The following is a 25,731-nucleotide window of genomic DNA, read 5'->3' on the forward strand; positions in this document are numbered from 1 at the left end:
CACTTTCTGGCTCTGATGTTCTCTGTCCATTTTGGTTTGTAACTCTACTGTATAAAAAGAATGTCAGCACAGAGATTCCACCCTCAGCCCCTCCAAACCTGGGCTGGCAGGGTCAGCCTCCCCATGGTCACCTTCTCCCCCTCTCAGAGCCCACAAATTTTAGCTTTCCCATGAGAATGATCCCAGATCTGGGCATGGAGGGTCTCCTGAGGAAACCCCAGTCCCAGAAACAAGAGAGAGTCCATCCCAGTTCATCAGGTGGGCCCAGTTTGTCCCTGTGTGGGGGTGACCAAAGCTGTGCATTCCAAACCCTCCATTCATTGCCCAGCAACTGTTCCCAATGGCCCATTGGCAGCAGCTGCCCAGGGCACAGCTGAGCCCTCAGGCTGGGAGCTGGCTGGGAAAGAAGCCTGGCAGAGGAGCTGGGAGAACTGCCCTGCAGGGACTCCTTGGCACCTCCACACCCACCTGAGGGCTCAGCTCTGCCCATGGGCCAGCAACCATTCCAAAATCCCCCCTGACTGCCAGAGTCAGATCCCCCAGTGTGGAACTCCCTGCCCTGGGGGAGGCACTGGGGGCTCCCACCCAAACCTGAGGGGAGACAATCTTGGCCTTTGGGGACTTCTGGGACCACTCACTGGATGCAGAGGAGGAGCAGATCCTGGCCAGGAGGAGCCACCACTCTGGCCCAGACTGTGCCATCATCTGCACCAACAGGTTTGTCCCTTCCTTTTCCTTTGGACTCGAGGGAACCACGTGGGACTCAGCACAGGGGCCACCAAACCCCCCTGTGTTTGTGCCCCAGGGGGCTGGGTTAGACTGCTGGGGTTGGGGGTTAAACCCAATTTCTCTTTGTGCCATTGTATTTATTGTAATATTGTTATGAAATTGTAACTCTGACTTATAATCTCTCTTGTGTTGGGTTTGTTTCTGCTGCAGGTTCACCTTTAAACCAGCAGAGAGTCACACACAGATGCAGGAGAGGTGACACTGCAGAGCTGTGGGATGGTGTAACCAGCCCCAAGGAGAGCCACGAGGGCTCAAAATGAAACACCCACCCTTGCCATGCTTGACTTTGCCCCCATTTGTGCCAAGTGGTGACTGGCACAGGTGGCAGCTGGGTGGTCTCCAGGGCCACAAGTCTCTGGCAGGGCATGGGAGAGACTCCCCAAGCAAGGCAGTGCTCCCTTTCTGCCCCTTTGCTCCCAGTGACCTGAATCCATCTTTGCACTGAGGAAGAAAGACAAACCCTGCCCTGTCCTGCCCCAGGAACCCACTTGTGTGTCCCTCTCAGAGCAGGAGCTGCTCTTCTCTATCTGGACTGATCCTTGGGGCTACAAGGAGTTACAGGCAAAGGGGTTGCTTGCAAAAAACACAGTAATGAGAGATTTTAATTTCACTGATAGGAGATGCCAATCCTGGCAGTGGAACACTCTTCATTCCCCACATCAGGCAATGCCAGCAGGGCAGGGCTGTTCTGCCCAAATGTCCCAGGCATTTTCTCCTTGATCCCATTTTTAAGTCTTGATTTGGACTGAAAGCAAATGGGAATTCCTGTCTTTGTGTCACACAGAGAGATAAAAGTCATGGTGAGTGGTGTAAGAGGCTGGGAAAAGCACTGGGAGTGCTGGGCTGGGAAAAGCACTGGGAATGCTGGGCTGGGAAAACCACTGGGAATGTTGGGCTGGGAAAACCACTGGGAATGCTGGGCTGGGAAAACCACTGGGAATGTTGGGCTGGGAAAACCACTGGGAATGCTGGGCTGGGAAAACCACTGGGAATGCTGGGCTGGGAAAACCACTGGGAGTGCTGGGCTGGGAAAACCACTGGGAATGCTGGACTGAGTAAACCACTGGGAATGCTGGGCTGGGAAAACCACTGGGAGTGCTGGGCTGGGAAAACCACTGGGAATGCTGGGCTGGGTAAACCACCGGGAATGCTGGGCTGGGTAAACCACTGGGAATGCCGGGCTGAGTAAACCACTGGGAATGCTGGGCTGGGTAAACCACTGGGAATGCTGGGCTGGGAAAACCACTGGGAGTGCTGGGCTGGGTAAACCACTGGGAGTGCTGGGCTGGGTAAACCGCTGGGAATGCTGGGCTGGGAAAACCACTGGGAGTGCTGGGCTGGGAAAACCACTGGGAATGCTGGGCTGGGTAAACCACTGGGAATGCTGGGCTGGGAAAACCACTGGGAATGTTGGGCTGGGTAAACCACTGGGAATGCTGGGCTGGGAAAACCACTGGGAATGCTGGGCTGGGAAAACCACTGGGAATGTTGGGCTGGGTAAACCGCTGGGAATGCTGGGCTGGGAAAACCACTGGGAATGCTGGGCTGGGAAAACCACTGGGAATGCTGGGCTGGGAAAACCACTGGGAATGCTGGGCTGGGAAAACCACTGGGAATGTTGGGCTGGGAAAACCACTGGGAATGCTGGGCTGGGTAAACCACTGGGAATGCTGGGCTGGGAAAACCACTGGGAATGCTGGGCTGAGGAAGAGCATCATCCTCCACCCAGGGACCAAGTATGGTCTTCACCCTTTTCCTGCCAATCTATTCACACCTCTGATAGTCACCAATACTGAAAAAGAAGATGGATATAAACCAGTAATATTTGGAAAATGGTAAAAAGTTGAAATGGTACGAAATATAATAATTTTCATTCAGTTTGAAAGAGCTCAAATAAGCAGGTAACAGGTAAAATTAGAATTACTAGAGGGAGCAGTGACATGGAGAATGTGGAGAAGGAATCCCACTCAGCACTGACATGGATAACATGGAGAAGTGAATCCCTCTCAACAGTGACATGGAATGTGGAGAAGTGAATCCCACTCAACAGTGACATGGAATGTGGAGAAGTGAATCCCTCTCAACAGTGACATGGATAATGTGGAGCAGTGAATCCCTCTCAAGAGTGACATGGAATGTGGAGAAGTGAATCCCACTCAACAGTGACATGGATAATGTGGAGAAGTGAATCCCTCTTTAACAGTGACATGGATAACATGGAGAAGTGAATCCCTCTCAACAGTGACATGGATAATGTGGAGAAGTGAATCCCTCTTTAACAGTGACATGGATAACATGGAGAAGTGAATCCCTCTCAACAGTGACATGGATAATGTGGAGAAGTGAATCCCTCTTTAACAGTGACATGGATAACATGGAGAAGTGAATCCCACTCAACAGTGACATGGATAACATGGAGAAGTGAATCCCTCTCAACAGTGACATGGATAACATGGAGAAGTGAATCCCTCTTTAACAGTGACATGGAATGTGGAGAAGTGAATCCCTCTCAACAGTGACATGGATAACGTGGAGAAGTGAATCCCACTCAACAGTGACATGGAATGTGGAGAAGTGAATCCCTCTCAAGAGTGACATGGAATGTGGAGAAGTGAATCCCACTCAACAGTGACATGGATAATGTGGAGAAGTGAATCCCTCTCAACAGTGACATGGAATGTGGAGAAGTGAATCCCTCTTTAACAGTGACATGGAATGTGGAGAAGTGAATCCCTCTCAAGAGTGACATGGATAATGTGGAGAAGTGAATCCCTCTCAACAGTGACATGGAATGTGGAGAAGTGAATCCCTCTTTAACAGTGACATGGAATGTGGAGAAGTGAATCCCTCTCAACAGTGACATGGATAACATTGAGAAGTGAATCCCACTCAGCCTTTGCTCCACCACAACCATGTCCCACAGGGACAGCCCCTGGGATGGGTTGGATGCTTGCAGGGTTCTGTACTAGGGAGGAAGGAAATCCCTGCAGAAGGCCGAGTCCCCCACACAAATTGTCTTTGTTCCAGCCAGGAAACTGGAGATAACATTTTTTAATAATTAGCTGGGGGTAATTAGCACCAGGCTGCAGCAGGAGCTGTGCCAGCAGGACCAGGCTGGGAGGGCTGGCTGCACTGGCAGAAATAACTGAGGAAAAACATGAAAGAAAACCAGGAACAGCCTGGACTAAATCCTTCTGAGCTGCTCAGGTTTCCTGGGAAAGCAGCAAGAAGTGGCAGAATGAACCCCATTTGTCAAGTGAAGCGACAAGAAATGCCAGGAAACAACAACAATGCCCACTGAGAAATACTGAGATGTTTTAAAGCAATAATATAACCAAGCTCAGGAGCAGGGGGGTTGTGTGTCCCCTCACAAATGAGGAGATCAAGGTGTGGATGGGACAACGACCTATCCAAGAATCCTGGTGAGTCATGAGCCCAAGTCCCTCTTCTCTGCTCCAACTTGCTGGCTCCGGGATCTGCTCAGGAGCTCAGGGAACAGCCTGTTCAGGAACTGCTCAGCACAAACACAGCTGGCAGGAAAGGAAAGCTCCCATCTTGGGCACATGGGCACATCCTGCACTTCTGAGCCAAGCCTGGCCACTCATCCCTGCACCCAAAGCATGAGGAGCACAGGGGCCAAGCCTTGCAAGGGTTTTCATCCAGCTGGAGGGCTGGGATGGGAGCTGAGAGCTGGGAGTGAGTCCACACTGACTGACTGAAACATTTGCAGGAATTAAGGGTTTTTTTCATCCCCATCCATAAGGGAAGCCAAAGGAGGGAGGTGGGATGTGGCTGATGCTGAATTGCACTGCACAGACCCTTGAGAGGTGCCCAGACCAACTCACAGGTTGTGTCTGTTGTCACAAAAACAAGGAAAATCTGAAGTGTTTCAAGCCCTGAGCTCCATCCCAAAGGGACAACATTCCCTGTCTATGGCAGGGGGTGGAACAAGATGCTCTTTAAGGTCCCTTCCAACCCCAACCAGTCTGTGATTCCACAATTCTAACACTTGGAATCCTGCATGAAGCTTCAGTCGTGGTTATACAATCAGGAACTGCTCCCAACAGCAATAAAAACCTGTTTTAAAGGGAATAACCCGAGGTTATTCCAAGGACAGGAGCTCCTGGCAGGCAACACCTGCTGTGAGTGACAGGTCTGGGAACTGGAGCTGTGCCAGAGCCATCCCACCCCTTCCCCCTGAAGGCAAAGCTGTCACCACCCCCAGGGACACCAGCCCTTACCTCACCTCCTTCAGGGCCAGGCTGGACAGGGCTTGGAGCAACCTGAGCTATGGAAGGTGGTGGAAGGAGATCTTTACATTCCCTTCCAACCCAACCCACTCTGGGATTCCATGAGAACCCATCCCAGCAGTGGTTGAACCCCCAGGCTGAGGTGGCCAAAGCTGGAGCCAAGCAAGTCACACCTTTGTTTGCTGCTCCAACTCCACTCACAAACCTCTCCCTCTCCTCCTCTTCCAAGTGCTCTTTCCTGTCCTCTACCTCAACATTTCCTGAACACACCACTGGAAAGAATTGATTTTTGCAGTTTTGCTACTCCCTGAGATATCAGGGGGAAACATTTTTTATATTATATGCCAAAATAACAAGAAAAATCCAAATATTCATGAAGACATTGTGGGGAGAAAAAAGCATTTGCTTCCAGTTGAAGATTTTTTCCTCCCATCAGCTTTTAAGTGCATGTTAAAGTAAGAATACAATTATTTTCAAAGCAAAAAGCACATATTCTTTTCATATTGAAAATATTTTTCTCTCCTGTTATTTCAAAATGTACTTTCCAAGCAGCCTTTTCTCACTGCAAATCTGCCTCTTCAAACAATTCCTCCTTTTATCTTGTCAGCACTGGTAACATTTACAAATCTGTCCTTCCTTACTTTGCCACCCTGAGTCTTGTCTCCTTTGGAGGAGCTTTTTAAGCAGGAAAAGTGTTTTTCTTGTGCTATGGAAAACAAGAAGAGTGTAAGTGTGTGGTGCTCCAGGAGACCTTGTGTCCTTCTAAAGGACAAGAGGAATCAAACACGGAATATCCAGAGCTGGGAGGGACCCCCAAGGACCACCCAGTCCAACCCTCAGCCCTGCACAGGAACATCCCCAAGAGTCACCCCCTGTGCCCCAGAGCATCATCCAAACCCTCCTGCAGCTCTGGCAGCCTTGGGGCCGTGCCCACTGCCCTGGGGAGCCTGGTCAGTGCCCACCACCCTCTGGGGGAAGAGCCTTTTGCTGAGATCCAACCTGCCCCTGCCCTGGCACAGCTCCAGCCATTCCCTGGGTGCTGTCCCTGCCCTGGCACAGCTCCAGCCATTCCCTGGGTGCTGCCCCTGCCCTGGCACAGCTCCAGCCATTCCCTGGGTGCTGTCCCTGCCCTGGCACAGCTCCAGCAATTCCCTGGGTGCTGTCCCTGCCCTGGCACAGCTCCAGCCATTCCCTGGGTGCTGTCCCTGCCCTGGCACAGCTCCAGCAATTCCCTGGGTGCTCCCCCTGCCCTGGCACAGCTCCAGCCATTCCCTGGGTGCTGTCCCTGCCCTGGCACAGCTCCAGCCATTCCCTGGGTGCTGTCCCTGCCCTGGCACAGCCCCAGCCATTCCCTGGGTGCTGTCCCTGCCCTGGCACAGCTCCAGCCCTTCATGAAGCTGCTCCTCAGTGCACAGTGCCTGGAGGACCCACCAGGATGGATCAGATGAGCAGGAGCATCACAACCCTCCACGCTCCACCCAAACCCAGCCAGAAGCCAAAGTCTCAGGAAATGGGGACTGGCTGCTTTGTGGAGGATTCCTGGAGAGCAGGAGCTTCTGATGGAACACACCTTTTTCCATAAGAGCATTACCAAATCCAAGGGATGCTCTTCCCTTTTCTCAGCCCTCCCAACATCAGCTGGTTGGTTGTGTTTGGATCTGCCTGGGAAGGTCCAGGCTGCCCCTGGAAGGCTCAAAGTCAGGGGCATTAAATCTCTCCAGCCCTGCATTGGTTGTAAAGTCCTATCTGAAAAACAAACCCCAAAATTACACCTGTAAATCCCCCTTTTTTATTAAAATGTGATTTAAAGAAGCAGAATAAACATAAGCTGATGGTTGAGATTTTAAAATCATGTTTGAGAGAGAGCTTGTCACAGGCAGGACTGGATTCAGTGGGTGATCTGATGGGTGACAGCCCTGCCCATGGTGGGGGTTGGAATGAGATGGTCTTCAAGGATCCTCCCAACCCAAACCATCCTGTGATTCCATGATTTTGAGATTTTCAGCCTCAGGCCTGCCCAAATGGAGCACAGCAATTCCTGTTCAGCACTTCCCAAGGCAGGGAAAATCCAGGAACACAACCCCCCATGAGATGCTGAGTGGTCAGCCAGGCCCCACCAGCCCAGTGGGGAGGGTTTACCACCAGTTTCTCCCTGCTGTGCAAAGCAATCCGTGTCAGGAAAACCCCTTTCTCTGGAAAATGCAAATTCTAGGAATTTTTTCCTTATATCCAGGAATGGATAAAATGTGACAGGCTGAGGTTCTTCAGCCTCGAGAAGAGAAGGCTCTGGGGAGACCTGAGAGCTCCTTCCAAAGCCTAAAGGGGCTCCAGGGGAGCTGGAGAGGGAATGGGGACAAGGCATGGAGGGACAGGAATGGCTTCCCACTGCCAGAGGGCAGGGATGGGTGATATTGGGCAGGAATTCTTCCCAGTGAGGGTGAGCAGGCCCTGGCACAGGTTGGGCAGAGAAGCTGTGGCTGCCCCATCCCTGGGAGTGTCCAAGGCCAGGTTGGACAGGGCTTGGAGCCACCTGGGCTGGTGGGAGGTGTCCCTGCCCATGGCAGGGGGTGGAATGGGATTATCTTTAAGGTTCCTTCCCACCCAAACCCTGCTGTGGTTCTGTGATCCCTGTTTAACCCCAGCCCTGCTCCACTGGGAGGTGCTCCCACTGAAGGCACTGCCCTGGGGCTGGGAAGTGAGTTCACTGCCAGGTCTCAAGCAGGTTTGCAGTTAAATTTGAGTCTTGTCTTGTGCACCAGCAGGAGTTGGACTCGATGATCCTTGTGGGTCCCTTTCAATTCAGGATGTTCTGTGTTAAATGGAGGAGCATCAGCCCTGTGTGTCCCTGGTGCCCAGGGCAGCTGATGTGCTGCAGAGCTCTGCCCACATCCCTGGCACCCTGTGTGCTCAGGGCAGTGTCCTGGGGAAAACTGACTCCTGTCCAAATAAACATGGAGAGTTTTCAGAAAAAAGGGAGCAGCAAAGGAAATCCCCTCAGGAACAGGCACAGAGGTTTGGAGCTGCACACCAAGAAACTGCTTGTTGAACAGAGAGGCTTCTCTGGGGGGATAAAGCCCTGCCAGGGCTGTGCCAGGCATTTCCCATGAGTTGTGTGCCAGCTTGGGGGGCTGCAGCTCCTGGGGCTGCTCACGGACACGGAGTGAGGTCAGCACATGGATCCTACCACAGATCCCAGGGAGTCCTCAGGGCTGGGAACTTGGGGGGGAGCTGGGGAAGGAGCTCATGGGTAACCCAAGGTGGTTTCTTTTTCCTGTGCACCCCTTCATTACCAGTCATGTAAAACAGTCCCATAAAACAGCCCCAAGGTTGCTGTATTTTCCTTCAACCAGGAAGAAACCTCTTGCTGGACAGACTGAGGCAGATCATAGAATCATAGAATGGATTGGGTTGGAAAAGACCTCCAAGATCATCAAGTCCAACCGTTGGTCCAACTCCAGTCCCTTTACCAGATCATGGCACTCAGTGCCACGGCCAAGCTCAGCTGAAAAACCTCCAGGGATGGGGAATCCACCCCCTCTCTGGGCAGCCCATTCCAATCCCTGAGCACTCTCTCTGCAAAGAAGTTTTTTCTGCTCTCCAACTTCAATTTCCCCTGGCAGAGCTTGAGCCCATCGTGGCCCCTTGTCCTATTGCTGAGTGCCTGGGAGAAGAGACCAACCCCCAGCTGGCCAGAACTTCCCTTCAGGCAGTTCCAGACAGTGCTGAGGTCACCTCTGAGCCTCCTCTTCTCCAGGCTGAACACCCCCAGCTCCCTCAGCCTCTCCCCACAGCACTTGTGCTCCAGTCCCTTCTCCAGCCTCGTTGCTCTTCTCTTCTCACTTGGGTTGGAAGAGACCTCTGAGATCATCAACCCTTGATCCAACCCCACTGGGATCACTCTGGCACTCTGTGCCCTGGGCTGGTGATCCCAGTGGGGTTGGATCAAGACATGTTGGATTCTCTGTCCCTGGAGGTGTTTCAGAGGACACTCAGTGCCACATCCAGTCCCTTCTCCAGCCTCGTTGCTCTTCTCTGGCCCCGCTCCAGCCCCTCAATCTCTTGCCTCAACTGAGGGGCCCAGAACTGAACACAACACTCAAGGTGTGGCCTCCCCAAGGCAGAGTCCAGGGGAAGGGTCACTGCCCTGGGCCTGCTGGCCATGCTAGTTTGGATCCAGGCCAGGATCCCATTGGCCTTCTTGGCCACCTGGGCACACTGGTGGCAGATGGACGGCTCTGCCACCTCCTGCCTGCCTAAAGCAGGAGACAAACTGAGAAGCCCCACAGCAGCCTCCACTACCACCCCTCCAGCCCTGGGGCTCCCAGGGAGTGCAGTGGTCACACCTCACACCTCCCCAGTCACTGGGATGGCCCTGGGCAGAAGGGGCTTTGTCAGGTGGGGGTCAGAACCCCAGGTCAGAAGACCCCATGGCTGAGGCACCTGCAACTCTCTGTTGGTGAGGACAAAGAGGGAGAGTCTTGGATTCCTCTCACAGTCAAACCAAACTAAAGACTGGAGCAGCCTTTGGGTCACAACAGCACCAAAAGCATCTCCAAGTTTAAAATTCTTCTTGCTCTGTGTGGATTTGTACCCGTGGGATGGTGTGGATGGGAGGAGTTTTAAAGGATACTGAGATCTGCAACCATAAGCTCACAGCCATAAGTGTTTTCCCTAAAGTAAGGAAAAAAAAAAAGGAACAATTTTCCAAAGAGAGCCTTTTTTTTGGCACAGTTCCAATACACAAGGCACTTGTTTGGGGATGCCAGTTCAGGTATTTCACCTTCTAAATCTACTGTCTTCCCTCTTGTTGTGATCAGCTGGAGCAACACCCCACCTGATGGGCCTCACAAGAGCCCAGAGATGGGCTGTGAAGCAGAAGGAGCAGAAGGACATGCACTGAGTGACACCACCCCCTGCTATCAGATCTCCCTGTGGAAATGGCAGTGCTCAGAACAGGCACCATCTCCCCCCAAGACCACGATACCATCACAGCCCTCTCTCAGCTCAGGTCGATACCAAGCTCTGGTTTCATGATGTCAGATTTCAGAATGGGCCTGGGGGCACCAAAGCATCAGACTGGACTGAAGAAGGTGACACTGAGCCACCAAGGAGTCACAGCACTCCTCCCCAGGCAGTGCTGGCCAGCCTGACCTTCAAAGCTCATTTTCACTGCTCAGAACCACCACAGGGTCCCTCAGGACAAGTCCAGGGGTTATTTTTATTGGCTCCTTCAAGAATACAAACATTGACCTGGTTGCTTAATGGAATGGTGTCCCCAAACACAGCCTGAGGAGCCTGTGCAGTGTCCAGCCTGTCTGGAGGGGGTTGAATGACTCCAATCCCCTCTGCAGTCAAGGGCTGGGACAGAGGTCATGCTGGTTACAATGGAGATACATCCAGTCATGCTGCAAGTAAAAAGCCACTGCTGAAATTACATGTGGAGTGATCTCCAGACTTTGCTCTCTAAGAGGAATTTGTTCTTTAGACAGGAGTCCAACAGAAAACTCAGTGGATCCCACCTGCAGTAACTGTGGAGAAGTCCAGGCAGAACCACAGAGGTCCCCCCTGAGGTGCCCCAGAAACCAGAGACACTGCAAAGAGTCCCCTTCTTTTCTCAGCAGGCCAAAGGAGGCAGGTGCTGAACTGGCTGGAAACTCCATGGGAGCTGCACATCAACACCCCCAGGGCCTCCTGACAGTGGCCTCTTCTCCACACCCTGAGAGGGCACCACAGGGACTGACCAACATCCTCCATGGAAAGAGTGCTGAGGGAACAAGCTGAGCCCCAGCACAGTCCAGGCCTGGCTTTACTGAGCCTTGATCCTAAATCCAGGTAAGGAAGAACCTCAAGGCTCAAGGAACCTACAAAACCTCCTTTTTTTTTAAATCCAAAACACTTCCCAGTGGATAAACACAAGAAAAGGAACCATCCAGTTCCATATTTGGGGAAGTGACATCTTCAAATGAGAGAAAGGAAGCCAAGATGCCTCCAATGTTCCAAGAGCCTCTGGCAGATTCATCTGTTCATTCCTTTAAAATGGGCAGTGGGGATGGTGAAAGGATGAAATTTGGCTTTTCTGGTCTTCTCTGAAAGCCAAGAAATACAATTCTAGCTGGAAGGCTGAGCAGAAACAGGGGAAGCAGCAGAGCTGGTCCTGGAAGTGCTGTAAGGAATGTTGCAGAGGGGGAAAGGCAGTGATGGGATTGGGGAAGGAAGAAGAGTTTACAGAGGGAAAAGCAATGTTGAAAATGGCAGAGAGAAAGGCAAGAGCTCTAAAGAAATAAAAACTGAGGGGAAGGAGGAGCTAAAAGAGCCACAGCAGGTTCACCTTTGGTGGAAACATTTGAGTTTCTTTATAATCTCCCTCCTTGGTTGAGACAACAGAGCATGGGATGGCTCCAAAAGCTTTGAAACCACATCCCACTGGAAGGATGTGTCCAGCCAGAAGCAGCCCATGGGAGGCCAATGAACAAGGCGCAAATGAGTCAAGGAGGACATTTTTAGGGGGAAAAAATAAGAAAGAAATAACATTTGGAGAGTGGATGCATTTTTTGTAAAGTACTTTTAAGAGATGGCCAGGAAAGGGGGTTGGTCCATTTGGGAGCTTGCACAAAGCATTAGGCACCTGTGGATTCATCTGCAGGTTCCTTCACCACTTGGGGTGTTCAGCTGGACAAGAGGAGACTGAGGGGAGACCTCATTGCAGGTCCAGCTGCCTGGGGAGGGGCAGAGGAGGGGCAGGCACTGAGCTCTGCCGTGTGGGGACCAGGGACAGCACCCAGGGAATGGCTGGAGCTGTGCCAGGGCAGTGACAGCACCCAGGGAAGGGCTGGAGCTGTGCCAGGGCAGGGACAGCACCCAGGGAATGGCTGGAGCTGTGTCAGGGCAGGGGCAGCACTCAGGGAATGGCTGGAGCTGTGCCAGGGCAGGGGCAGCACCCAGGGAATGGCTGGAGCTGTGTCAGGGCAGGGGCAGCACCCAGGGAAGGGCTGGAGCTGTGCCAGGGCAGGGACAGCACCCAGGGAATGGCTGGAGCTGTGCCAGGGCAGGGACAGCACCCAGGGAATGGCTGGAGCTGTGCCAGGGCAGGCTCAGGTTGGATCTCAGCAAAAGGCTCTTCCCCCAGAGGGTGGTGGGCACTGACCAGGCTCCCCAGGGCAGTGGGCACGGCCCCAAGGCTGCCAGAGCTGCAGGAGGGTTTGGATGATGCTCTGGGGCACAGGGGGGGACTCTGGGGGATGTTCCTGTGCAGGGCTGAGGGTTGGGCTGGATGGTCCTTGGGGATCCCTCCCAGCTCAGGTATATCCTGTGGTCCTGTGGTCCCTGCAGACACAGCCTGCTGAGACTCAACAATCCCACACCAGAAACCTTGTGGGAACGAGGCACAGACCACCAGGCACACACAGAGCACCTCAGTGGAGCAGCCTGTCCCACCTAACCCTGGGCACTGGCTATGGAATGACTCTGGGCACTGGCTATGCCATGGAATGACTCTGGGCACTGGGTATGCCATGGAATTCAGAGAGGAAATGAATCTCTGACCTGGGAGGTCCCAGCAGTGCCCATGCTTGGCATTGAGCAGCCACCACATTCTGCCTCCCACCCAGAGGGGCAGCCACAGGGACCTTCACACCACACACAGCCCTGTTCAGGTTGACTGGCACAGTCCCTGGTGCTGCCCTGCATGGGGCGTGCTGGAGAAGCTGCTTTATTTTGTGCCTATCATTTAGAAAAGGTGGCTGTGTCTCCTCTGTGCTGGGCTCAGGGGTGCAGCCCCTCCCAGGGGAGCACAGGGATGTGGGGCTGGGGGCACAGGGATGTGGGGCTGGAGGCACAGGGATGTGGGGATGCAGCCACTCCCAGGGGGGCACAGGGATGTGGGGATGCAGCTTGGCTGGGGGGCACACTCAGGGATGTGGGGATGCAGCTTGGCTGGGGGGCACACTCAGGGATGTGGGGATGCAGCTTGGCTGGAGGGCACAGGGATGTGGGGATGCAGCTTGGCTGGGGGGCACACTCAGGGATGTGGGGATGCAGCTTGGCTGGGGGGCACAGGGATGTGGGCATGCAGCCACTCTCAGGGGGGCACAGGAATGTGGGGATGCAGCTTGGCTGGGGGGCACAGGGATGTGGGGATGCAGCCACTCCCAGGTGGACACAGGGATGTGGGGCTGGGGAGCACACTCAGGGATGTGGGGATGCAGCTTGGCTGGGGGGCACACTCAGGGATGTGGGGAGCAGCTTGGCTGGGGGGCACACTCAGGGATGTGGGGATGCAGCCACTCCTAGTGGGGCACAGGGATGTGGGGATGCAGCTTGGCTGGGGGGCACAGGGATGTGGGGATGCAGCTTGGCTGGGGGGCACACTCAGGGATGTGGGGATGCAGCTTGGCTGGGGGGCACAGGGATGTGGGGATGCAGCTTGGCTGGGGGGCACAGGGATGTGGGGATGCAGCTTGGCTGGGGGGCACACTCAGGGATGTGGGGATGCAGCTTGGCTGGGGGGCACACTCAGGGATGTGGGGATGCAGCTTGGGTGGGGGGCACACTCAGGGATGTGGGGATGCAGCTTGGCTGGGGGGCACACTCAGGGATGTGGGGATGCAGCTTGGCTGGGGGGCACACTCAGGGATGTGGGGATGCAGCCACTCCTAGTGGGGCACAGGGATGTGGGGATGCAGGTTGGCTGGGGGGCACACTCAGGGATGTGGGGATGCAGCTTGGCTGGGGGGCACACTCAGGGAGCAGCACTGGGCACCTCCAGCCCCCCCAACCAACCTGGGAGGGGATTTTCATTCCTGTTAATGCTGAGCTGCTTTAATCACATCCAGGCAGGAATCCAAGAGTGCCCCTGAAGAGCCACAGCTCCAGGATAACCCAGTCAAGGGGAACAGAGGCTTCCCATGGGCTTTGAGGCAATAAAACCTGGCTCAGTTAGTCCCACAAGTGCCATCTGCTGCAGGAGTGTGATGGCAACACACTGAGCCCATCAGATTTCTCATTCCACTGCTTTCCTGCCATCCCCTGGCCCCTCCCTGCATCCCTTCAGGTCTCAGCCATGCCAGGCTGGCTCTGCTTTGGCTCTTTGCATTCAGCCCTCCCTGTGGGGTGTGGGAAGCTGAGCTGGGGGCTCAGTCCCTGCACTGGGTGAGGGGTGAGATCTCCTGAACAAACACACAGGGTTCCATTCCCAAGGCAGGGCTTCTGCCTTTTGGTTTGTTAATTTGATCACTGCTAATGAAATATTTTTTTAAAAAAGCAAATTTCAACCCTTAACAACAGCAAACCACAACCACTGACTAATTAAAGCCTTTTTCTGACACACAGAGAGCGAGACCACCCAAAGGCAAGAGCTGAGCTGATAAATCCTGCTGGAGATCCCTCGTGTCTCTTTGTCCCCCTTTGCAACACACAGCAAGGATGAACTTTAATTGTACCCCACAAACACACCACTTATGGCCTGATCCTTGTATTTTTTAAAGACAAACAGTAGCACTGGACCAGAGCTGAATTCCTGAGGCAGGCTCTGAATTCCCTGGAGCTGAGATTTAAGATACACATCAAATTAAAATCTTGCATCCATTCTGGTTTGAGCTATTTTGGTTGAGTGGGATGAAAATCACATGAATGTAACTCTGCTTTTGTTCCCCACCCAAAACCCAGACAGGAGCAAAGATCTCCCCAGATCCTCCTTATGATGGTTACAAGCACCAGGAACATCATTTTGAGGAGAAGGCTCTGGAAAGATCAGGGTACAGAGAACACCTTTGTCACATCAGAGACAGCTACAAGATGTATTTGTGCTCTTCACCCATCTTTGCTCAAACACCCATTCAGAAAAGAGATGGAGGGGATTGTTAATGTAGAGACAGCTCAAAAATAGGGAATTAGTGCAGTCTGGAGTATCTGTGGATCTGGAGGGCCAAGTTTGCACAGTGGCTGTAGGGAGGAAGCTGAAATCCAACTCCATCTGGCCTTGTGCTCATCTGCATGAGGCACTTCAGTGCTTTGCCATCATTGTAACCTGTAACTCCTCCACAATGTGACACACAAAGAGAATAAAATGAGACACTCACCCTCCTTCAAAGATCTTGATCCTGACGGGCTCCCCTCGCTTGGTCACAAGAGCCTCTTCTTCTGGTTTTCCTCTTTTATCCTCTTCCTTCTCAGCTCTAGTTATGTCTTTTCGACCTTCATTAGAAAGGAGCGAAGGCAAATGAACCTATCTCCCCAAAAGAGCAAAACAATCCATGATTACAGACAAAATCACTCTAAGACACAGCAAACAGCCCCAGCAAGGGCCAGCAGCTCCCACAGGAGCTGCCCCTGACAGCCAAGGGCAGGAACTGGAGCACCCTCCTATCAAACAGGGCCTCTGCTTCTGGAGTTTGGGTTTGGTGTGTTTCCTGTCACCTCCCAGGAGTTTTTAAATCACCCCCTGTATGTGGTGGCTCCACATCATCCAGCTGGGGCAAAACTGAGGGGTAAAGAGAAGGGTCTTGGCTGGGCTGGCTCTGAGCATGTGGTGGGGCCATGGACCTCTGTTCCCAAATCCACTGCTCTGTCCTTGGGTAATCCTCTCTCCAACAGACACATCTGCAAAGATCCAGAGAGGAGGTATCTGCAGAACTCACACCCTTCACCCCAGCCCTTGGGTTTCCCCCACACACACTCACACAAACCTGGACTTCAGCCATGTAGGCTTGACACAAACCACTCTCCAGCCAGAGCTCTTGGGTGATTTCCTCTCCCTGTTGCCAAGGGCACAGCACAGAGAAAGCCACACAATCCACAGGAGAAAATAATCCTCAATCTCCTTCCATGTTCCCAGGGTAAAACTTGCTTTCTGACTGTTAAATTTGCCACCTTGTTTAGGGCATTTTGGGGTCTAAACCTTGTTTAGACCAAGGCTTAAGTCATGCACTGACAACTCATCTACATGTTGAATGTTCTTTGTTTTAGTAGATGGAGCTAAACATTAGAGCTGCCTCTGGCTCTGAACAGGGCAGGGAGAGCTCTCCACACCTGGAATGGAATGTTGGGATTTCATCCCCCTGCAACCCAGCAGGACAAATACCAGGGGTCTCCAGAGCTCTGAGGGGGAAAAGCAGGTTGCCTTTCACCAGGACAAATTCAGACCATTTGGGGGATGTTCAGTTGAATTACCCATATCTTCACTTTATATATAATTTATGGAAACAGAGAGCAGAGTTTTTAGAGGGCTTTTGGCCTGAACTCAGCCAAGGCACTGGCAGAAGTTTAAAGCAGAGCTGGTCACCCTTGACTCTTGCTGGCAAGAGTGGCAGCTCTCAAGGGTGATTCACTGCCCCACCTGAGCCACTTATCTTAAGGGGGTGAATCACCCCAGAGGAGCCTCTTTGTCTCCTGTGGTTCCAGGGGAAGCCACAGAGTGAGCAGCTCCAGTGGAGACACCCAAAATTCCAGCAGGCTGCTGGAACTGCCCTGGGATGCTCAGCAGGAGGAGGGGTGGGCTCACTGAAAAAGCAGCTTTGCAAACCTGAGGTCAAACATGTCAGATTTGCCCAGTGATTCCAGGAGCTCAGCTGGGGGCACTACATGCACCCAGGAGGGCCCTTTGAGCCACATCCACACATCAGACCCACACACCCTTCCTAGGTGCCTCCTGGGAATGGTCCCAGTGCTGTCCTATCTCCCTAAATGTGCCCAGGGCAGAGCAGTGCCAGGAGCCACTGAAAACATTTACCAGCTGGAAAGGTCTCCAGGTGGTGCCTCTGGGCATGGAGGTGTCTGGGGGGGCACCAGTGGCAGGGGACACACTGAGCACCTTCAGAATAAAGCTGGGCTGTGACTTCACCTCCTGCTGTGCCCAACATGCCAGGGACAGCCTGCCCAGGGCAGACCCTTTTTACTGAGGAATACAAAACAATTGACTTGCTCGATGTAGCATGAGGTTTGTTTATTGCAACTTTGGAAAGCACAGAACACACAGATGAAAGGCACCAGAGAGCCAAAATCATACAGTCACTGCTATCCCCTGTTACAGCCTTGTTGAATTTACAAAGTGTGCTGGCCCAGTACAGTGTGTTTCTCCATCCCTACATGCAGCTGGAGCCCACAGCCCCTCCAGAACTCTCTGCTCAGCAAATCCCAGTGGGAATTTCAAAGCCAAGCCAAGTATGTAGACAGCACATCCAGGACTAGTGCCTGCTGGGAGCTTCTGCATGCAGAATTGTGCCAAACATCAGAGCTTTTTGACGTCTTCTGCTGTGTTGACTGACAACTTAGGGTTACACAAAGGAGAAAATATTGAAGGGGAGGAGCTGGAGCAGAGTTAAGTGAACCTTCAGCCCTGGGTTGATGCACTGCCACACACCCCCTGCTCATCACCCCCCATGCCATTCCCTAAGCTGTGCCAGCCATGGGGATTTTAAACACTGAACCCAGGATTTCACTCCCACTGATCAAAAAAGGATTTCTCTGCTTGGCATGAGTTCAAATTCTCTCCACTGGAAGGAATAGAATCTCTGCAAACCACACTGCAGGTTGGATTTGGGCTCCACCATTTCCCAGGTGTGTTTGGCAGGACAAACTCATCCTTTTGCCAATGGTACCATGAAAGCCTGGACTGGCACCACCACTCAGCTGAGAGGGTTCTGGACAAGGTGCCATGAAAGCCTGGACTGGCACCACCACTCAGCTGAGAGGGTTCTGGACAAGGTGCCATGAAAGCCTGGACTGGCACCACCACTCAGCTGAGAGGGTTCTGGACAAGGTGCCATGAAAGCCTGAACTGGCACCACCACTCAGCTGAGAGGGTTCTGGACAAGGTGCCATGAAAGCCTGGACTGGCACCACCACTCAGCTGAGAGGGTTCTGGACAAGGTGCCATGAAAGCCTGGACTGGCACCACCACTCAGTTGAGAGGGTTCTGGTCAAGGTGCCATGAAAGCCTGGACTGGCACCACCACTCAGCTGAGAGGGTTCTGGTCAAGGTGCCATGAAAGCCTGGACTGGCACCACCCCTCAGCTGAGAGGGTTCTGGTCAAGGTGCCATGAAAGTCTGAACTGGCACCACCCCTCAGCTGAGAGGGTTCTGGACAAGGTACCATGAAAGCCTGGACTGGCACCACCCCTCAGCTGAGAGGGTTCTGTTCTAAAGCTTTCTGAGTCTTTTGAGCAAATGCATGCAGTGAAATATGTATTTTGATGACAAAGGGCTGGACCTTCCTGTCTTGAGTCTTTAATTTCAGGGTGTGAGGGTCTCCTCTCTCTGGGACACACCCCTGGAGTGCATTTTAGCACCATGTCCAAGAGCAGAGCTCAGAGAAGCACAGGCACTTCTACTAGACAAGGAAATCGAGGCTGGTATGACACCAGTCAGATCAAATCCTTTGAAAAATTGTGCATTAAATACCAAGCCTTAGTGTGGTTATTGCACTGCTCAGGTAATTATCTCCCCTACAGCCCCAGAAATCTGTCTTTTGGATTTCTGCAGAAGAATGATGGAAATGCTGAACAGAAGTAAAGATTTATTGAATCAAAGCAACTCTACTGTGTATTTTAAGACATATTTATAAGCAGCAGCTGCAGCAGTGATTATGATAAATTTAATATTCAGAGTTCATTTCATGATACAGAAATAAAATGAATAATCCATCAATATAAATTGACTTGAGATGAATATCAAATTGCAAAATCTTTAGAGCAATTCTGTGTGCTAATCTACGTGAACATGATCTGGATTAAAGGGATCTGTGTGGTTCAGCATTAACCAAGAGGGGGAAATTGGCCTCAAAAGGAGATACACAATATTAGGCCGCTCACAGAAGTGTCTTAAAGACTTCTGTGCCCACATGGCCAGTGCTTTGGACAGGCTGTGCCCCTGTGAGCTGTCTGCCTTGCTCCTCCTAACTAAAGCCCAGCTCTAAAATACCCTTAGACCCCTGGAAAAGCAGGGGACAGTTGAGGACATTAAACAGACCCCATGACACGGGTGTTTAACAAGACCCCCTGTCTGACCTACTGAGGCACTTCCATAAATGTCACTACCTGCCTTTGCACTTCTTCAGGGGCCCTAAATACACTTGCAAATCTCCCTTTAATATTTTTAAATACTTTTAAGCATGCCTCTCCTTGTTCATTAACGTGGGCTGAGTGGATGCACAACCAGACAGAATCCCATTTCCCCAAGGTAATCCTTTCTCATTTATAACATGCAAAATGGAGGGAATTATAACAGCATTTAAGGGGGGGAAGGCAAAAAAAAAAAGGTTGTAAAGCTATTTGAAATACCAAGACAAATGCAAATGAAGTGTAATCCTTTGTGCTCGAGCAGAGGTGGCTCGTGGGGAGGAGGTGATTCCTACGAGCTCTTTTGCTTACAAGGCAAGTAGAAACTGGAGACCAGAAACGTGGCCCATTGCCTTGGAGCTCACCTGCCCTTCCTGGGTGCTCATTACGGTGGGTTTTGATTCTTCACTCGACAAGTTTCACCGAGAACAAGCTCCTCCCAAGCCCAGAGAGGGCTGAGTAAACTCCTATCAGCCCAACCAGAGCAACGCCCTGTCCCTCATCCCCCTCTCCCCAGGCATCCAACTGGATGAGGAGAAACAGATAGGATTGCATTACCTCTGTCATTTTGGGCTTCCTGGAGCTGGCTGGGACCAGCCTGCCTGCCTCTGGACGTGGAGCAGTGGCCATGGTGTAGGTTTCCTTGCTCACCTTCTGCTTGGACCTCAGGAGGGACAGGGCAGCCTTGGTGGACACCCCGGGGAGGTTGGGGTTGTAGAGGCTGATGCACCAGCTGGCATAGACCGAGGAGCGGCGATCCACTTGCTGCATGTGATTTGGCTTTATGTAGTTTAAGTAGCACCAACTGACATTAGTGGTTGTGTGGAGACTGGGGAACTGAAGTACCTTCTTTGTGTCTGTACCTTCTCGAGCCTTCACGGCGCTCTGGGTGCCCTCAGATGGAGGGGCAGTGCTTGGGGGGGTTGGTGGAGACTGTTCCACCTGTTCTTTGGAGTCTTCTTTCTTCACGGGTTGCAAAGGTGCCTTGCTGAGGAACTGTTTGCCAGCTGGCTGCTCATACTCTTCCAGAGCCTCAAAGCTTGGAGAACCTGAATGGGACACAGCCTGCTGCGAACTGCTTGGGATTTCCTTTGGCTCTGACTGCTCTGTGGACAAATTGGGTGGTGCTTCAGCCTCGCCCCTGTCCTGGCTTTCTGCAAGAAAGTGAGATTTCTCCTGGTTTTTCCCTTCCTCTATTGCACTGGGGGGCTTCACCACTTCCAACTTCTCTTCTGCTTCAGACACTTCCTCCTCCTTCACTCTCTTCTGCTGTTGTGTTTCCATCGTCAGCTCCAAGCTGCCAGCTGGGGACAGCATCCTTTTGCTCCCCCCAACCGTAGCTGGGCCCCCTTCCAGGCCCAGGACACTGTCTGAGGGGCAGGTGAGGGGCATGTAGCCCTTGCGCTCTGGCAAGGGCAGGGGCACCCTCAGATAGGGGCTCTGGAAAAGGCTCCTCTGCTCCTCTGTGATCATCTGGGCCAGGTCGAAGCCCAGCCCGTGCATGTCAGCGCTGCACACCAGGGCACCCTTGGGCGGGCGGTCATCGAATCTGGGGAGGACGATGGTGGAGGAGCTGCCCTGGGACTGGGTGACCAGGATCTGGGAGAGTGTGGTGTACATGGCGCTGCCGTAGGACGGCATGTTGGTCTGGATGCGCACGGGCACCACCAGGGACACCATGGGCTCCGAGCGCGTGGGGACAACCAGCTGGGTGACAGTCACCGACACCGAGGGGCTCGTGGTGCAGGTCAGAGGGCGCAGCAGACTCTCCGAGTCATAGTCCGTGCATGGGGACAGGCTGGACGCTGCTGCTGGGAACAAACTGGACTTGAGCTGTGGCAAATGTGCACCGGCTTCACCCGGCAAGTGGAGAGCAAACTGAGACTGGAGAGGCAGGAAGAAGGCTGAGGGGATCGGAGAGGAACCTGGGTAGTGCACGGGCAGGAAGGAGGGGTGCCTGAAGGACACCTCGGCGGGGTGGGACATCAGCGGAGGAGCGAGGTGGAGCGGGCCCGGGTGGATGAGCGTCTGCGGCAGAGGCAGCGGCGGGGTCTGGAATATGGAGGGAGGGATCTGGGACATGGAGAACTGAGCAGAGAGGATGTCAGACATGGTGTGGGCAGCGAAGAGCTCCGCAGACTGCCCTGGCTGAGGCAGGAGGTGCTGGTAGGGAAATATGGAGACCTGCGGGGCCAGGAACTGCTTCTCGTGCAGCGTCAGCTGCGGGATGGGGTGGTGGAACACCTGCAGAGCTTCCGTGTATGGTGGGCTGTAGGTGGGCTCAGGGCTGTCCTTTGGCTGGCTCTTCTCACTGGGGTAAGTCCCGTGAGAGGGCAAAGGGGGTGAAGATGTTGGCTGATGGGGCAAACTGGTGGAAGGAGATTTACTTGAAGAAGGAAGTGGATCTTCTGCCTCGGTCCAGCCTGTTGGGGCCGGGTCTGGCTCGTGCTCCGGGTGCCTGGTGAGGGATGCCTGGCGGACCAGAAAGCACTTCCTCCTCTCTTGGGGGGCTGAGGAGCTCGAGGGGCCGGGGGTTGAAGCAGGGGTGGACGACAAGCTCCCGTAGTCAAAGGATTTGCTGCGGGTCTCGGACATCTGGGAAGGGTGGGACACGTTGGGTGTCTGCTCAGAAGCAGATCTCCGCATCTCCCTGGAATGGTGATGGTGGCTTGGGACCATCAGCATGTGAGAGCCAGCACCAGGAGGCTTCGAGTGGGGCTCAGAGGGCTGGCTGCTGGACTCTGGCTTGCTGTGGTCATCACGCTCGAAGGAGATGGAGTGGCTGGAGCCGTGGGAGACGCTGCTCTCCTGGCTGGGGCTGCGGGTGAGCGACACCGACTCAAAGCTGGACTCTCCCGAGGACTGCGCCATTTCCGCCAGCCTCAGCCGCTTCTTCTTGGGTGGGAGCTTCTCTGCAGGGAGCTGCGAAAGGGTCTGGCTCCTCTGTGGCCACTGAAACTCCTCCGTTTTCTCTGGCTCTTTGGGGGGAGGTTCTGGCTCCGTTTCTGGTCTGTCAGGCTCTTCTGTGACCAGAATCTCTGGCACCTGGATGTTGTGCTGACGGACCAGCCTGGGCTGCAGGGAGTGGGGAGGGCGGCTGTGCTGGGGGGGCGGCTGAGATGGGAACTGTGATAAGGGCTTGTCTTCTTCCAAGCTGCTGCCCTGCTCAATGGAGTCAGACTTCTCAAAGGAGCTCGTGTGCTGGATGACAGAGATCTCCTTCGAGGTCGTTCTTCTCTCCTTGCCCTCCCCACCTGAAGCCGGTTTGGTGCTCCTGGAATGGAAGGTGGCACTGACATCGGAAGGTGCGGATTTACCCGGATCTGCTGGTGACTTCATGGATTCACGGGTCAGGTTCAGGGCACCTTCAGATGACGCTGGGTTTGCAAACTGAGCCCCAGGGCCTGCACTGGAGGAGGGTGTGTCAGACAACTCAAAAGCTGGAGGCTCCTCGTCGTCACCGAGGCTCTTCTCCTTCCGCCTTTTTCGGAGAGGGGTGAGCTCCAAAGTGCTCCCCAGCTTGTAATGCATCATCTGGGGCCACGTGTCAGGCTCTGCAGCGCTTTTCTCAGTCTCTGAAGAGGTATGGGAAGTGGAAGAGCGAGGCTTGGAGAGCTGCAGTTCCGAGCAGTAGTACTTCTTGTGGGCTTCATAATTGTCCCTTTTCTTGTAGCGAGCACCGCACACGTTACACTCGTACATGAACCCTTTCACCTTGGGGCCCTTCCGGGACTTTTTGGTAAGTTCGCTTTCCTTGGTTTCAGGCTCCTCAGGGGGTTTGGAAACAGTTTCTTTGTTGGCAGAGCTGACCTCCTCCGAGACGTATTCCACTCCCAAAGGCAGCTCAATAGCTGGTTGTCGTTTTAGCATTCGAGGGTGGGAAGAAAACGCTTGACTGCGGCTTAAGACTTCAGGCTCCATGATGTGATCATCAAATGAGTAGCTACCTCTAAAGGTGTGTGGGGAGCTTATAGTGCATGCAGCAGAAGGCATTGAGTGGCTTCTTAGGAGAGGCACTGTCTCTGTGGCACTGTGGGATTGCTGAAGTGACAACAATGATTGTTCGGGCTTCATTTTTTCACCATGGGATGCCAACACTTTGGAAGCATCCAAGTGGCTACTGGAACCAGACTTGATATCGAACTGGAACGGTTCTCTATATGCACCAGACTTTGGAGATTCGATGCTGCTACGTCTAGATAAAGAGCTTCTTCTAGGCTTAACACTATCTATCTCACTGGTATCTACAACAGCTTCGTTAATTGTAATTAGCTTAGTGATGTGTTCGATCACCTGCGTTCTGGGCACAGACAGTGGCCCCATGCTGGGTTTCTCCTCCGTGGCCAGGTGAGGGAACCCCGGGGTGGTGTTTCCCGCCAGCGCCGCCGTCCTCTGCCCGATGCGGCCACACTTGCCCAGGATGATCTCGGCGTAGGACTTGGCGTTGGTGTTGGGGGGGCTGATCTGCTGCTCGGCGCTCTCCGACCTCGAGAAGTAGCCGGACTCGGTGCTGCCCTTGCTGCCAGGGCTCAGGAACGCCTGCTCATCCACCACCTTCTTGCGCTCGCTCAGGCGCAGCGCCAGCTTCTGCTTGATGGTGTGCGTGTCCTCCGACTTGTGGCTCGGCGCGTGGTCGGAGGAGGGCTCTGCGAACTGGCTGCTGTCCTCCAGGGACTGGGACATGCTGGAATGGGACAGGGAGCAGCGCTCGTGGCTGGAGCCTTGGCTGCCTGTGCTCAGCAGGCTGCTGGCCAGCAGCGTGTGCTTCTGCCTGGGGGACAGCTCGCCCGCGTGGCCCGCCATTGCCGCCGTCTCCTCCTCCGAGTCTGTGCTTTCTCCTTCTGTTGGCTCCTCAAAGTCCTCCCCTCCAATCCTCTCCATCTCCAGGCTCGATGGGTACATCTCTGCCCCGATCCCTGAGGCCAGCCCAGCTTTTATTCGATGAGCATGAGATTTCCTGTGTTTGTACAAATTGCTCTTGGTCTTAAACGAGAAGCCACATGGAATGCAAGGGTAGGGCCGCTCGCCCGTGTGGGACCTGATGTGTTTCTGGAGCACGCTGGGCTTTGCACAGGGCCTGCTGCAGTACTGGCAGATGTATTTGCCAGGCTTTTGGGGCTTCTTCTCCTTCTTGTGCACCTCCTCAGCCTGCTTTAAGGAAACCTGGGAAGGGCGAGGGATGTAGACCTTTTGAACGGACGGCATGTCCTCTGCAGGAATGATCTGGGAGTGGGAAGGCAGGAGCTGGCCGTGGTGGGAGTGAAGCCCCGGTGATGCAAAGGAGCCAGAGGGCCCTGGTCTCACTGGATCAACTAGCTGCCATGTGGGACCCTCGAGGACATGCTCTGGTTTCCCTGGAGACATAAATGCTGGTGACAGTGCGTGCTGCTGAAGCTGCGAGAGGTGGGGAGGGTGTTCAAAAGAGGAAGGCTTAGGCTGCTTCTGATGTCCAGGCTTCTCCTGAGACTCCTCTCTTGGGACGGGCAAAGGGCCAGAAAAGTGCTGCTGTGATATGATATCTCGGAGAGGGGTTCCTGGGGAAGGAGCAGAGCTGCCCTGGTACGTAGCTGGGGATGAAATACTGCCTTGGAAAGCCTCTCCTTTGGGAAGCCTCTTTCTTGGACTTTCCTCAGCCTTTTTTGTGCTCTTCTGGCTTTGTTCAGGATCCATGACCTTAAAAGGGTCTCTGAATGCTATTTTGGGAAGGTTTTGGCAGGCTTCATTTACGAATAATAAAGGTCTTCTCTGTAGATTCCCTGTTTTGCCTGCATTTGCTACGGAGCTGGAGCCGCCAGGAGATGGTTGTTGATTTAAGATTTTACTAAAGTGTCACTAGTTGCTATTTGATTCAAAAAAAAAAAATGTTTCAAGGTCAATAAAGTTCACATTGGTAACACATGACAAACTACTTCAAAGAGAGAAAACTTTCCAAAACTTTTAGTCCAAATATTTTCCTTGTGAACTTGGTTAAGGCTTTAAACCTTGCCATTTTATTTCAGTTGACAGTGGCAAGCCTTCAAAGTCAAGATGCAACCCACAATGTGTCTCTTGTTTGTTATGCAAACCTTTGAAAACTTGAAACTTTAGTGCTCATCTCATAAGGATCTTTTTTTTGTTCATCCTGTGCAAGGAAAATAACACTGAACGGTGTATGTCCCCCTGTGTCTTCCTTCTGTTCCACTTTTGAGTTCAAAAGCCTTGGAAAAGTATTTCCCACATTTCTGTAATTACATCCAAAAGAAAAACAAACAGAGAAAAAAAAATTACTTTAGCTTTTGTATTTAAGTAATTAAATGCTGCTAATTCTGAGGAGAAGAACAGTAAATGTTTTGCACAAAACCAATTCAGAATAACTCACTGAACGTCCACCACTCAGAAGACAATCCTTTCAATGGCAATCCAAACATAAATTGTGCTCAGCCAAACTTCAGGGACTCAGTTTAATGCACACATGACCTGGCTCTGTGCAGTAACCAAAGACACAACTCGAAACACAGACAGTTGGGAAAAATGTATTAAAAGGGTTTCAAACTTGAATTCCTTCTAATCTCCTGCAAATATTTAGGGGTTTAAATTTATTATAATTATATTTCCCTTCCAAGCTGACTAACTGCAAAGCACATCCATCCACTGACAAATA

The 25,731-nt window shown here is 53.0% G+C and overlaps 1 protein-coding gene across 4 annotated transcripts in view; it reads right to left on the reverse strand.

Moving 5' to 3' along the window:
• Nucleotides 1-25,731, reverse strand: part of HIVEP3 (HIVEP zinc finger 3) — a 364,404-nt gene that overhangs the window by 48,806 nt on the left and 289,867 nt on the right. For all 4 annotated transcript variants that reach the window (XM_071576495.1, XM_071576497.1, XM_071576494.1 and 1 more), the window contains 2 exons: nt 19,650-25,312; nt 15,116-15,261 (listed from right to left, as the gene is read on the reverse strand). In XM_071576495.1, the coding sequence (XP_071432596.1) occupies nt 15,116-15,261; nt 19,650-24,761 (5,258 nt within the window). In that variant the 5' untranslated portion in view covers nt 24,762-25,312. The remainder of the gene's footprint in view (nt 1-15,115; nt 15,262-19,649; nt 25,313-25,731) is intronic.

Source organism: Pithys albifrons, chromosome 24 (genome assembly GCF_047495875.1).
Source record: "Pithys albifrons albifrons isolate INPA30051 chromosome 24, PitAlb_v1, whole genome shotgun sequence".
Lineage (NCBI taxonomy): Eukaryota > Metazoa > Chordata > Aves > Passeriformes > Thamnophilidae > Pithys > Pithys albifrons.